The sequence below is a fragment of the Cibotium barometz genome, chromosome 62 (assembly GCF_041138505.1).
Source record: "Cibotium barometz isolate CiBa-2024 chromosome 62, ASM4113850v1, whole genome shotgun sequence".
Taxonomy (NCBI): Eukaryota; Viridiplantae; Streptophyta; class Polypodiopsida; order Cyatheales; family Cibotiaceae; genus Cibotium; species Cibotium barometz.
In genome coordinates, this window is record NC_141107.1 from 17,595,101 (window position 1) to 17,609,791 (window position 14,691).

The 14,691-nt window shown below is 45.2% G+C and overlaps 1 protein-coding gene across 1 annotated transcript in view; it reads left to right on the forward strand.

Annotated features, from left to right (window-relative positions):
- Positions 1 to 14,691, forward strand: part of ECH2 (enoyl-CoA hydratase 2) — a 91,886-nt gene that overhangs the window by 38,673 nt on the left and 38,522 nt on the right. The window contains exons 3-5 of the mRNA XM_086795225.1: positions 1,274 to 1,379; positions 1,493 to 1,563; positions 1,668 to 1,740. Of these exons, the coding sequence (XP_086651351.1) occupies positions 1,274 to 1,379; positions 1,493 to 1,563; positions 1,668 to 1,740 (250 nt within the window). The remainder of the gene's footprint in view (positions 1 to 1,273; positions 1,380 to 1,492; positions 1,564 to 1,667; positions 1,741 to 14,691) is intronic.

Here is a 14,691-nt window from a genome sequence, read left to right on the forward strand (position 1 = left end):
ATCTACCAACTCTTCCTGGGGAAGGACAGCAAGAGGGCATGGAAGATGTTTCAGGGGTACTCCGATTACTGCACCTGAGGCATGGCATACTTATGCTAGAGAGCTATATGATGCACCAGGACAGCCCCCCACCCCCCCTCCACTGGGAGCTAGACCAGCTAGCGTGCTAGATGCGATAGACAGGTTACAGAATGGAAAGCACAGGATCATGATGGGCTAGTTGGAGAGCACTTCTCATATGCACGAGACACTTTGGCTCCGCTCATCGTACATGTGTTTAATCGTGCCATTTGTGAGGGTTTCCTGACAAGCTGGACAGAGCATATCATTGTACCACTCTTTAAGAGTGGGGACCCCATAGTACCAGGCAACTACAGGACGATCATGATTGATCATTACTTGGCCAAATTATATGGGTCTATATTGGAGTGGGAGCGGAGCCGATGGGTAGAGAGGCATGGTCATCAAGCACATGGATAGGCTGGCTTCAAGAGAGGATTTACTACCTTGGATCACATACTGACACTTCGGGCACTTATTGAAGAGGGCAGGGCACAGAAGAGAACGATATACTGTTGCTTTGTGGAGCATTCGATACCGTACTACGTGCCAGGCTTATGCACAGATTGCATGACATTGAGGTACCCGAGGATATGCAGTGGGGGATATATGCTTTGTATGAGTCTGTTTGTGCGGTCACCCCACGTGGTACATCAGCTAGCACTGGCATAGCTCTCTGGAAGAAATCTGTGAGCTGGGACTGTCTCCCACCCCTAGTGGGAGCAGGTGTCTGGAGGAGTCTCTCTCGAGAACTATGAAGCTCTAGTAGTAGTCTGCCAAGCTGTTGCTGGTCCGAGGCCTCCATCAACTGATGTAGTGAAGAGTGCTCCTCAAACAATCCTGCATATCTATCTCTGACCCCCTGGTGGGCTCTACATCTACATACAAAGTGATCCTCAATCTCCACCTCCTCGCGGCACAATCTGCATATCCGCTCAGCTCTGGGAACCCGTGCCGCTCTCCCAGCCTCTATCTCTAGCTGATGTGATGAAACTCGTAGCTGTCCAATAGCAACGCGAGAGCTGTGTGGCATGTATACATCCATGTACCGCGGTCGATGTATAAACCCATCCCCTGAGATGCTCATAAAGTGGTCTCTGTAATACAGCATCTTCGGTGGTAGTGGAGAGAGAGAGAGAGAGAGAGAGAGAGAGAGAGAGAGAGAGAGAGAGAGAGAGAGAGAGAGAGAGTCAATGCAGTACATTGAATTCAGGGATGTTGTACTGTACGCATTGGGAGTTGGTGCTTGTGGAGTTGATGCATCTGATTCAGCTGAACTTGCATATGTATACAGTGAGGATGGTCAAGATGCAGTTAAGGTTAGCATTTAAAATTGTCCGGGTCCTTTTTAGGATAGATACCAAAATCTGAACTTTCTCAATGTGTTTAGAAGTTTTGGCTAACAAGTCTTTTGCTTTGCAATTCTGTATAGGTTCTACCAACATTTGCAATTTTACTTTCATTTCGGTTGCTGGAAAAACTTGGGACAATTCCTGGGCTGAAGTATGCAGACTTTTTTGTTTGAATTTATGCTCAAATTCTCTCTTATAGAAAATTGAATGATACTTCTTTCAATTTACTTTGAGGTTTCTTTTTTGTGGTGCTAGTTTTCTTCCAAGTATGCTGTTGCATGGAGAGCAGTATTTGGAGATCTACAAGAGTCTTTCTACAAGTGGCCAAGTAAGGCTATGTGAACATATATACTGTTGAGATCATGCTGAGACTTTTGTTTTTTTATCTACATTTGACACATTTGTTTTTGCGTCTAATTATATTGTATTATATTATATGATACTATATACACTACTACTACCCCTCTACTAGGGGTTGGACCCACACCAACTCGCTGGGAGTCAACTGTCTTACTAACCCTCTACAATGCCAGGGACTATTTTGACACATTTTGAATGATTTCTTTCCATTTTGCACTTTTCTTTGTGTTTATCTGTGATTATTGAGGTAAGCACGCACATATGCATGTGTATGCATTCCTGTGTGTGTAATTATCAATGTAGGCATTCACATACACATGCTTATACATGCCTTCTTTTAATGATGATGTTTCCCTCCTGACCTTGGTCTTGCTAAGATGGAATTCTATGTGGGGATTGTTTCCCTGGCATCCTGGCTAATGGTCATCACGTTCATCTCAGTGTGCAGCAGCCATTGCATCCCTTAGATTGATTGCCCCTACCTGGGAAGAAACTCCTGCAGGAATCCTCCTCTTCCCGCCCCTGTCCCCGCTACAGTGGTCCACCTATATGAGCTTCTGGGTCAGTGCTTTGAAGTTGTTAAGAGGGTTATGAGAGGAAGCATCACTCTTTTACCTCAATGGAATCAATCCTTGTGATTACTTCATCATGTTGATCTATGGCAATCACTTCCACATTGATGGTGGGTCCCTTCATCTCAAACCAGGTACTTCCTCTTGTATGGCGGGCATAGGAACAGTGGAATGGCTCAAAGGGATTCTTGCTTCATTGCCAGAGTCCTTTTAGGATTTGTGTGCCAAAAAGATATCTAGAGCAATATATGAGGGGCCGGAAGTAGATGAAGCTCAAACAAGTGTCAGTCACAGCGTGTTTTGCAAAACGAGTAGTTCAAATTTACAATTAACAAATGGATTTGTACGAGTACTTGGACTGCTCATAGAGAGTGTGGTAGCGTAATTAACAAGGAGACAAGTGGAAAATGAACAACTGAGGAAGCAAAGTGCCCAGCATTTATCTGAAGCTTGGCCACGTGCAAAGACAATGGGAGAAGGAGAAGCAGGGTTTAGAAAATTAATTTGGAAAGTTGGAAGCCGCCAACTTGTCCAAAGCAATCCAACTACGAGAGTTGAGTGATGCCAACAAAGAGATGAACAATGCCATAAAAGCAAAGATCTATGAAAGGACTGCTGAGAGAGACCGCATACTTACTCATGGGGTCCATGCAAGAGGATACAATGTGCGGTGTACACCAGAGAACACTCACAAGAAGTAGGAGCTTTCACATCACGATACTTCAAACTCAATAATAGAGATAGGGAAGCATACTGTATTACTGATTGATACAATAAATGGCAAAGCCCCACCTTTGTGTGTTCCTGTGAAGGGAGCTTCAATAGCTGATCGGGAATTGCTAAGATGGAGGTTGTATGCTAGCAAAAGCTAGGGAGTAGGCTTGTATACGCAGGGCGGCCATGACATGACCGCATAGGTCCATGGTCATAGTCGGTGCCACCGTCTGTGGTGTAGACTTGGCCCATAAAGATGTACGGAAGAGTGCTGCACAATTTTCTCATCTCCCACGGCCATCAAGCTCATCTTGGGCTCCACAATATCAGGACAGGGTGTCCATCTAATCCAAGCCGTCTCTAAATCGCCTGGTCTCTCAGATCACCATCCTATTGAAGTTCATGGTAGAGCTGTAGCTATGGAGGGTCGAAGAGCTACATGGCTATGGAGTGTAAACAACAAACATGAAGGAGAGAGGGTTAGAGAAAGAACAAAGCTCTTGGAGAGAGTGAAGTACACGACTGAATGATGCAAGTGTTGCTTAATTAATTCAATGAAGTACAAGTACCTTTATAGGTTACAAAGGTTGGCCTTTTGACATCATTGCTTATGTCATAGCATACAAATATCTAGATATTATTGATACCCCTCTAAGGGGTGGTTCACACACAAATACTACTGCACTCATAAGAGTGGATTCACACATAGGTAAGACCTTGATTCCCAGCAAACCCCCCTCTTAAAGGAATTACCTCATACTATGCTAAGGATAAATCTAGGTTCATGGTTTCTCATGCTAGATTTCTTGGTCAAGGATAAATCACATGGCTCTAGTTTTAGAGGCTACTTATGGATCCCATGGGTAAGGACAAACAAGGATCAGGTCAGACACACGCAACTGAAAGCAACATGTAACTCAATAGAAAATAACACATATCTTGGAATTTAAAAGCCCAATCATCATAACAATAGTTTGCTTTCACTGTGGGAAGCTCTTTCTCCTCAATGATATTCGCATCTACCTTTTTGTGAAAGCATTGTGGTTGTTTTTCCCACAATATCTGCACGGCTTCTTTGAATAAGAGTCCTTCTCAGCATGATTGTTTCTACCACAAAGGAAAAAATTTATACCTTTGAAGCTCTTCTTTGTGAAGGAGTTGTTCCCCCGTGCTTCTCTGTTTTTGAGCTTTCTTTCTTTTCCTTGAAGGAGGCTATGATCCCCTCCAAGGTGAGATTGGGCAGGTTCTTTAGTGTGGTGATGCGATTGTGGTATTGCTCTTCAGGCATTGACTTTATCAATACTGCTAAAGCCACATCTTCTTCCACATTTTTAAGTCTTGCAAGCTGGTTCATTACAGACTTCCTTTTGTTCACATGAGCATCAAAGCTCTCACGTGGTTGCATTGTGAGTCCATAGAACTCTATGTGCAAAGAAACTTTGGAGTTTCTCACTTGAGCTCCGAAGAGCTTATCCAGCTTTTCATAAGCCTCTTTGGAGGTAGGGAGCTCTGCAGTGCAAATGGGCTGAATGTCTCCTCATAGTCTATGCCATAAGTCTGCGCATAGCCCTTGGCAACCAATCTTGCCTTGTACCTTCTCACTGAACCATCAACATTGTGCTTGACTTTATACACCCACTTACATCCAATTGCCTTCTTTTCCTTAGGTAAAGGCACTAACTCCCATGTTGCTTTTGCATCCAATGCTGCCATCTCCTCATCCATGTCATCTTCCCATTTCTTATTTCCAATTGCATGCTCAAAGCAAGTGGGCTCAACCTCCTATATTGCTTTTACCATGTAAGCATAATGATGGGCTATATATCCATCATATCTCAACTTGTCAACAGGGTATCTAACCCTCGTAGACCTGCGTACACTTGGATCACTGCCATGTGTCCTCAAAATAGCCTTGGTTCTCCTTACACCAGGAGTAACCACAGACGGAATGCAAAGCTCCTCATCAAAGGTGGCTCTGCTCAGAGCCAGTGCTCAGAGCCAGTCACGATCCACATATGATACAGATCAAGTACAAAAGGTTGATCTACCTTTTCTTTCCCTTTCCATGATATATGTATACCTGCATCATTCCTCAACCTGCGTGACCATGGGCTAACATTGGATCCACTGCTCAAGGACTCCCCATGTCCACTCAGCACCTGTGATTGCTACTCTACATGTGGTGCAACATCAACACTTCTTACATCTGCATCTTTTGTTGCCTTCACTATACTGGTGCATACTAGCTACTCAGCTCATCAAAGACAACATCTCTGCTTACTCGCATCTCACAAGTGTTAGGCTTATAGCATCTATAACCTTTTTGCTCCATAGCATACAAATCTCGCATAGCAGATAAGTCTCCATGAGAGGCCACTGAGACTGCAGCTATATAAGGCCTCCTGGATAGTGCATCGGCCACCACCACATTTTTCTTTCCTGGAGTATGCACAATCTGAAAATGAAACATGGAAAGAAAGTTTGCCATTCTCATCTGCTTCTCTGAAAGCTTCGTTTGAGATAGAAAGTATCTCAAGCTTTGATGAACTGTCTTGACTACAAATTCAGCCCCAAGAAGATAATGTTTCGATATCTTTAAGGCGTGAATTACAGCCAAGAGCTCTTTCTCATAGATATCCATATGAAGCTCAGCATCATGCAAACGACGGCTCTCGTATGCAAATGCATGCCCTTCTTGATTTAGAACAGCTCCTATGCAATCACCACAAGCATTACATTCAACTACGAATGACTTGTGCAAGTCAGGAACAATCAAAACTGGACCACATATGATAGCATGCTTGAGCTGCAAGAAAGCATCCTGTTCCTTTGAAGTCCATTTGAAAGCAGTTTTCTTCTTCGTGAGATCATGTAGAGGAGTGGCAATCATAGCAAAATGCCTTATGAAACGCCTATAATACGAACATAATCCCAGAAAACTACGTACTTGATGTACGTTTTACAATTCGGGCCAATTCCGAATGGTCTCTATCTTTGCAGGATCCATTGTAACTCCATCTTTGGATACAATATGTCCCAGATAATGAATCTCTGAAAGGAAAAACTCACTTTTCTTGGCATTAATGAACAGTTCATGCTTCCGCAACTCTTTTAACACTGTGACCAAATGAGTTCTGTGTTCTTGCTCATTCTTAGAGAAAACCAAGATATCATCAAAGAATACTCCTGTAAATTTGCGATGGGGTCGGAATATCCTATCCATCATACGATTAAACGTAGCAAGAGCATTGGTGAGACCAAAAGGCATTACCAAAAATTCATATAATCCGAAGTTGTCCTGAATGTAGTTTTATGGACATCTTGTGGCACCACTCGTATCTGGTGATAACCACTCTTCAAATCAAGTCTGCTAAAACAAGCTGAGCCATCAAGCTTATCCAAAATATCATCAATTCGCGGAATTGGGAATCTGTTCTTGATGGTAAGCTTGTTCAAAGCTCTATAGTCCACACACATACGGAATGATCCGTCCTCCTTTTGAACAAGAAGCATAGGAGAGCAATAAGGTGAGGAACTGGGCTGAACCAAACCTTTCTCTAAAAGCTCATTTACCTGCTTCATGATTTCTTCTTGTTGTGCAGCACTCACTCGGTATGCGGGTTTATTAGGTGGAGAACTACTTGGCACAAGATCTATGCGGTGATCTTTAGGCCTTTGGGGAGGTAGTTCACCTGGCAATGAATCAGCAAAACAGTCGTTGAATGCATTAAGAAAATTCAGCCTATCATTAGACATAGCATCCACATTTTGAAGACTTGGTACAAGGCTATCACGTACAAAAACCAAGTACGCAGAAAGACTCTTTTTGATTGCTTTATTAATTTGGATGTGTGATACAAGTGGGATGGAATCCCCTTCTTTGCCAGCATCAATAAAATGCATGCGGCCTTTATGCATAAAAGAAATCATATTGGACTTGTAGTCTTTGCGGGGCTCAAGCCTATGGTGCCATGGCTTGCCCAACAATACATCACATCCATTTAGTGGAGCAACTAGAAAATGCTCATTATCAAGGTAGCCCTGGATATGGATGCGCAACTTCCCTATCAAAGGGGTAACCTGCACCTCTTTACCAATAAATGCAGCTTCGGCTTCAATATGAGGTCCCATGTTCTCAACCTCAATATCCAATGCAGCTGCCATTTGCATAGAGATGAAGTTATCGGTTGCACAGTCATCAAACATGAATAAGGCGGGCTGATCCTTGATTTGCCCCCAAGCCTTGCAAACCATTCGCTCTTTTGCATCATGACTTGTATTTCCTTGCACATCAGGAATTGCATGTACATTAGCCTTGGTCTGCTTGTCCTCGTGCTTAGGTTTGCGATCTGGGCATTGTCGAAACATGTGGTCTTTGCTACCGCAAGAAAAGCATTTTCCATCCTTGGCATATTGCTCTCTTTGCTCTGGGTTAAGCCGAATTTGTTCTTCCTTGGGCCCTGATCTTTAGATGTGTTATTTTCAGCTTTACCTCCCTTGTGGGTCTCCCGGAAGTTCTTTTTAGGTGGCTGTCCACCCTTTTGCAGATTTGGGACAGCCTTGTCTTTCCCCTTTGAACCTCCTTGATCCTGTTTAATCTTGAGCACCAATTGCTCCGTAGCAAGAGTAGAAGCTGTAAGCTGTTGCAAAGTATGTTTCGGGTGCAATTCAATGCCCGAACGATATGCTGATTGCAGTCCAGAACGAAACTTTCTCTTTCTTTCATCCTCAGTGATTTGCATAAAGGGAGTTACTTCCAGCAACACTTTCCAGAACTTGTTAACATACTGTTGCACACTTTCATTATCTCTTTGCTCCAGCCTGTCCCACTTTTGAGTGAAAGTTTGCTCCGCATTCGGTGGCAAAAACTGAGCATAGAATCTGTCTTTAAATTCCTTCCAGGTGCAGATGGGATCCTTGGTGATCTTTTCAGTGATCCACCAATGAGCAGCAGTCCCTTTCAAAAACATGCTAGCATGGCGTACTTTTGACTTTTCAGTAAAGTCCTCATCGCTAAAAGCAATGTCGAACTGTGCCACAAAAATTTAACAGGTTTGTCACCTGCTTTGAATTCCTTGAGCTTTCTGGCATGAGGCTCATGGTCTTCTCTTTTTCTTTTCCCCTTATCCAACGGGGTAGCCCTATCTGCATGGGCTCCATGGGCCGTCATAGAAGTTTCATGAGGCACGATGGCATGTGCTCCACGAACTTGAAACTCAGATGCATGTGACTTACCTGCATAAGGCATTGTCTCTCCATGAGACAACTCAGAAGGCAAAATTTTTCGAGAAGCAGACCTGTCACCCTTACCATGGGATACATGTCTTGCATGCATGTGACTTTCATGCCCTCCATGAGCACTAGCATACATATATCTGTCAGGCTTTGTGCCTTGTGGAGAAGATGCATGTCGAGAGGTGATTGTCACCTCTTCCTTTTGCATAAAAGATTTCAGCCTTTGAGATGCAGGATCTCCATGCTTTAGACGAGGTGGATTTCTGAATTTCAGCTCTCCGTCGTCCCCCTCTTTGATATCATCTTTGCAGAGGAGGTAGGCAAGTGCCAACTCCCTTGGCTTATTGCCCACTTCCCGTGCCATAGACTCAAAAGTTACATCTACCATTGCATCAGCCTTCCTGGCTTCAATGGCACTTTGCACATGGGGATCTTCATGCAAAAACTTTAACTCTTGCTCTTGAGCCTGCAGAAGTTTTCTCATATGTTCCATTTCAGCCCTCATTGCATCAGGCTCTTGTTCAAGCATGACTGTCTTTCCTGGAGACAGTTGACCCTTTGATTCACTATCATTAACCCTTTCAAGGGGCTTGTGTCTTCCTCGTAGGGCATCAGACCCACGAGAGGCACTAGATGGACCCCTCGAATTAGGCACTTCCAAAGGGTTGCCTTGGCTGTCCATTGTGTTTGAAGTGTGCTAAAAGCGGGTTGTCCAGTACACAGGTTTGTTTGCCCACTAGAAAGAGGGAAACAACCGTGCTCTGATACCAATGAAACCGATCCCGTCAAGTGGGAAGACTCTGTTGGACACCCACATGCTTAATAGCACAACTTTAAAACCACAATTTGAAATGGACAACTTAATACAACTTGAAATTGAAATGAAATGAAATGGAAAGATGGACACCAGCACTGGGGCCGGAACGGGCTGACCCCCCCTCAATATATGATATATTTATTGGGAGTATTTAACAAATACAATGCTCCATGGGTTCCAAGAACCAGATGATGTCCATGTACATATGAAAACAGTACCAAACAAATAGGCTCGAAGTCAACATTCGAAGTAGACGCTCGAAGCAGAACGACCACTAGCGTGGTCCAGTCTCTACGGTCCTGTGCTTTCACTGGACTCCGTGCAGAGCGCCTCACTGGTACCACGCACAAACAGGCGCTCTCGTACTAACGCCTGGCTCTCCCGATCTCAGCACCTTTGGGCCGAGGTTCTCCAATAGAGCTTGGACTACCCGGCACCGAACGGGTGTTGGCCGTATAGGGAGTCGGGAATCCCTTATCAGATTTAACACAAAATACTTTACTTAAATCTGAAATTCACTTACTTGTGGATGGTAGATAGAGGACAATACCCGTGGTATTTGTGTAGAAGGTGTAGCCACCCAGGAGATGTGAAGTCCTCTTGTGGTCGCCAGTGGAGAAGACGTGCAACCTTGTTAAGATGGCACAGCCGCCTCGTAGAGAACTTAGTGCAGCCACTAAGATATGTACAACCGCAAAGACCACAGCCGCCTGCTGTGAGAGAAGGAGTACCCACTTGCAAGGGAGGAGATGCCTGGCTGCAGCGTGGAGGAACCAGCTGATTTGAAGAGGCAGGCGCCTGTAGATAGTGGGGCAGTCCTGCTGGAAGACAGGCGCAACACGTGTAGTTTGCAGCCGCCAGTATATGGTGGGCAGCCGCCTGTAGGTATGCTGCCGCCTGTAGGAGCAACCGCCAGAGGCAGCACGCTGAGGTTCTGCAGGTTTGCTGCTGCCTGTAGGAGCAGTCGCCAGAGGAAGCAGAGTCATGCAGCCTGTGCTTGTTTAGAGTATAGAACGTACAGCCGCCTGTTGCAGGGTTGGGGCAGCCGTTAGCAGAGATGGAGCGCAGCAATACCAAAAGTGATGTAGGCGCACCAAATTCGTGTACGTGCGCAGCCTGAAGGAGCGAAGAGATGGTCGCCGGTTGTCTTACGTAAGAAGGTGGAAGCAGATCGCCAGGTTAGTTCTGCGCTGGAGGTGGAAGTTTTTTTTTATAAAAATTAAGGTGGAGTTAACACATGGTACTTGGCTGGCTCCCCACGATTGCATGTGGGTGGCCAGTTCCAAGGTGGGTTGGGTAGGTGCCCATGCACCCACCCCCACACACACTTAAGTGGGGCTCCCCACCTTGGCCCCTAAGTGGGTGCCCAAAGGGGGTGCCCACTTTTAAGTGAATGTGAACATTTAACCTTATAAAACAAAGGGTTAGAATATAAAATATTAAAACGTACCTCTCCAGTTCTGAGGACTAGCCGTGGCTTTTCCCAGGAGTGGGAGAGAGAGGTAAGGTTTACATCGTCAGATTTTCCCTCCCTTACCTATGCGAGATGTACTTCCGCCTCTAAAGGGGGTCCTTCGTCGACCACGAGATTTGGTCGTTCCTACTCTGAGTCATTATGAGGATTGTCTCTTGGAACATTCAGAGTCTTGGGGGTTTTTTTCCGCGTCGACGGAAACAAATTGTAAAAACCGAGCTTCATTGTGCAGTCACAAGTGGACCTATGGATATATTGCTCTTGCAAGAGCATAAACTGGATGCTAGTCAGTGTGGGAGATCAGGCAAGCTTCTCTCGGGACATACCTTTTGGTCACCGGATGTTGGTACCAAGGGTGGTGTTTGTATCTCTGTTTCAGCTTTGATCTTGCCTTGCATCATTGGACACATGGTGTCATTTTGCCTGCGAGAGCGCAGTGGATCCTTCTTATGCAGGGTACTACACGCATTGGTATTCTCAACCTCTATGCTCCTAACCATAGAGGTGAGAGGATTGGCTTTTGGAAATCTCTCACTACATTGATGCCTCTTGCCGACCATTGGATTATTGGTGGGGATTTTAACATGGTTGAGATGCCAACGGATAAAAGAGGTGGACATGAGGGCTTGGTGCATCCTCTTGAAAGAGCGTCTTGGGAGAGGTTTATACTCTCCATTCATGGTAGAGATTGTTGGCATGAGGATGACATTTTGAGGAGTCCATCCACTCTTCTTTATTCATGGTCTAACAGGAGAAGAGATGTAGGATGTATCTATGCACGGTTAGACAGATTTTATGTGGATGATTGGGTGCTTGACAGAGGTGGACATTTGCTATAGGCACCTCCAAATCGGATCATTGCCCAGTGGTTTTATGTATTAGAGATCCGAATTGCCATGGATCAGCACCCCATGTATGCATCCCTGATCATTTGTTTTCAGATGCAGAACTATCGCGTCGTATGCTTGATATTTGGAGATCTCATGACTTCTTACAGGCCTCTCAAAGCATGGCCTCTGCTCTTTGTGATATTAGTGACTTTTATCACACACGTGTCCTGTCTAAGAGGCAAGAGGCCTTGGCCCAAACCCGCCTGCATCTCGCCCCGCCTGGTTGCTTCCACACATGTAGCCCCCTTGGAGCCCACACGTGGCCTGCTGCGCTTCTTAACCTGCAGTCTTGCAAGTCAATTAGGAGCGAGAGGGAGATCGCCAAGATGCGCCACCACACGACACCACCATGCTTCAGAATCCGCCACCCTTCGCTTTTATAACCATGCAATTCACTTTTCTCCAAAAAAGACTAAAAGCAAATAGTAAAACGCATGCTTCCAAAAATATTAATATTTTAAGTCATCAAAGGTTATAAAACCTTATAAACTCAAAATCCCTTTTTGTCCCTTTCACACTTGGGTTGGCCACATATGGGTTTCCTTTTCATATCCAAGCTGATGCCGTTCACACTGTCCATCCCGTGCCCGTGTCCACTTGCTTGTTGTCCAAAGAAAAACACAGGGTCGTAACACCTTGCAAAAACTTAAGAATTCATCAAACATAATTTTTACTCCTAGGTTTGTTCTGGTTCCTGTCTCAGTTTGCAGCCAATGCAAGACATTCCTTAAACTTTCCACAAGCGTCAAACTTTTGCTTGAGGAAATACATCCAAATCTTCCAACTTTAATTATCTATTAATGTGAAAAAATAGGAAGAATCTCCAAGTGCAATAGTACTCATCTTTCCACATAGTTCAACATGTATGAGTTGAAGAGAAGCTTTGGTCCTAAAACTAGCCTCTTATGGAAGGGGTTTCTAGTGCTACATAATGTATCTTGCTGAGTTTGCATAGTGAACCCACTCTTGAGATCAATTGGGCTAAAATATGCCAATCCATCCAACTTTTCAAGAATGTCTTTTGAACCAAGAGGACGGGTGAACAATATGGCGAAGAGCTTGGCCGAACCAAATCCTTCTCAAGAAGTTGTTTTAATTGCTTCATGATCTCCTCTCTTTGGGATGCACTTACACGATAGGCTGGCCTATTAGGTGGTGAGCTACCCGGAACAAGATCAATGCGATGATCTTCTGGTCGTACCGGTGGATCATAAGGTGGCAACTCATTTTGGTAACTCATCAACAAAACAATCATTGTACACTTGCAAAAATTTCAGTCTATCATTACTAAGAGTGTTTACATGCACATTAGTTTCTTCCACATAATCCCATACAAAAATCAAGTATGCAAAAACACCCTTCTTCTTTACTTTCCTAAATCGTGCATGAGATACAATAGGGATAGTATCACCCTGTTCACCACCATCAATCACATGCTCTCGGCCTTTATGCATGAAGGTGATCTTGTTGGTCTAGTAAGCCTTGCGCAGATCAATGCGTGTGTGTCAAGGCTTTCCAAGAAATACATCACAACCATTCAAAGGTGCTACAAGAAAGTTTTCATGATCCAAATAGCCTTGAATGTGTATGCGCAACTTGCTTAGTTTGGGCATGCTTTTGCTATATGCTCAGTGCTTCCACAAGTTAAGCATTTGCCCTTGCATATATACAACTCTTTTTGCTTAGCAATGAGACCATAGTTTTTGCCACTTTGAAGGGACACTTCTTAGTAAACTTATTTTCAGCCTTTGGACCGTTTTTGACTTGGTTTTGGTTCTTTTTAGGTGGCTGTCCACTAATTTGCAGGTTTGGCACAGCCGTCTCTTTGCCTTGGAATGAGGGTTTAGCCTCGACTCCACTTGAGTTCCAATTGCTCGGTGGCAGTGGCATCTGCGATTAATTGTAAGGTGTGACCAAGATACATTTGTAGTCCTGCTTTGTAAATGGGTTGTAATGCTGATTGAAACCTTCTCTTCCTTTCTGCCTTTGGAATATGCATAAATGGAGATACCTCCAAAAGCGCTTTCCCAAACTTGTGCTCATATGCATTCACGGTTTCCTTTTCATTCTGCTTCACCTAATTCCACTGCATTGTTATCTCATTTTTTTTTCCGAGAAAAGATCCTTTCATTAGTTTAAAAAAACGCCCACTGGGCTACAAAACCCTCTCCTGCTCATAAGAAGGCAGAGCAAAGATCCAATCAAGGCAGCTAGGAAGACTCTCCTTAGGTGCAAAAAAAGTACAAATAAAAGTACAAATAACTGAGAGGCTATATCATACAATAGGAGGGGGGAAAATCCAAACAGGTGGCCTGTAGTGCCAGCGAGGGTACCCGCGTGTAGAGTATAGAAAGGGCCGCTACACCAAGTGGTGTGGAAGGCCTGGTGCCGCAAGATCGCTCGATCCGAGTCGCCCCGGATGCGGTCATACTGTCCTCGCAGGGTGTGAATCAACTCCTGCTAGATAGCCCGAACAGTCTCTCCTGGTGGCTCCAGTCTCCCCTCAAAGGCCCTGAAACAACGGGCTCTCCAGGTGAACCATATGGTGAGGCTGCTGAGGAGCTCCCATTGTAAATCCCTCTCCTGTGTCCAGCCGGCGACGAGAAATCCGGTGAAGGAACAAGGCGAGGCTGGTCCCTAATGAATCTGATGGCCTGGCTGTCCTGCTCCATCTCGTATCCCAGAGCAGGCCCTGACGAAGTCGACTAAGTAGCGGCTCCCCACGTATACATGCCCTCTGGAGAGAGGGAGGCCAAAATGTGCAGCATCCTCAGCCAAATGTGCTGCGCTTGTGGACAGTCCCATAGGCAATGTCTCTGTGTCTCCAATGGGTGGCCGCATCGGACGCAGGCCGGTGGAAGGCCACTGTAAGCCAGGTGCCAACTGCAGAATCCTTGTGGGCAACCAGCCACTGGAAAGCCGAGATCCTACGTGCCTGTCGGCTAGCCCAGAGCCTGCTCCAAAAGTCCTCCAGGAACTACTGTGAGAGTCCATGTAGCCGCCAATGCTCCGATGCAGCTGGAGAGACCATCCTCCTCGCAGTCAAAATATGCCTCCCCAACCGAACAGTGTACTGGGAAAAGGTGATCTCTGTGTCCTCGGGGGACGCATAAGGATCATGCCACTCGTACTCGCCAGGGTCCCACTGGAGCCAGGCCAAGGGGCGCGCAGCATATGCCCATATGCGCCAATCAGAGTCCACATCTGCAGGGTCTGG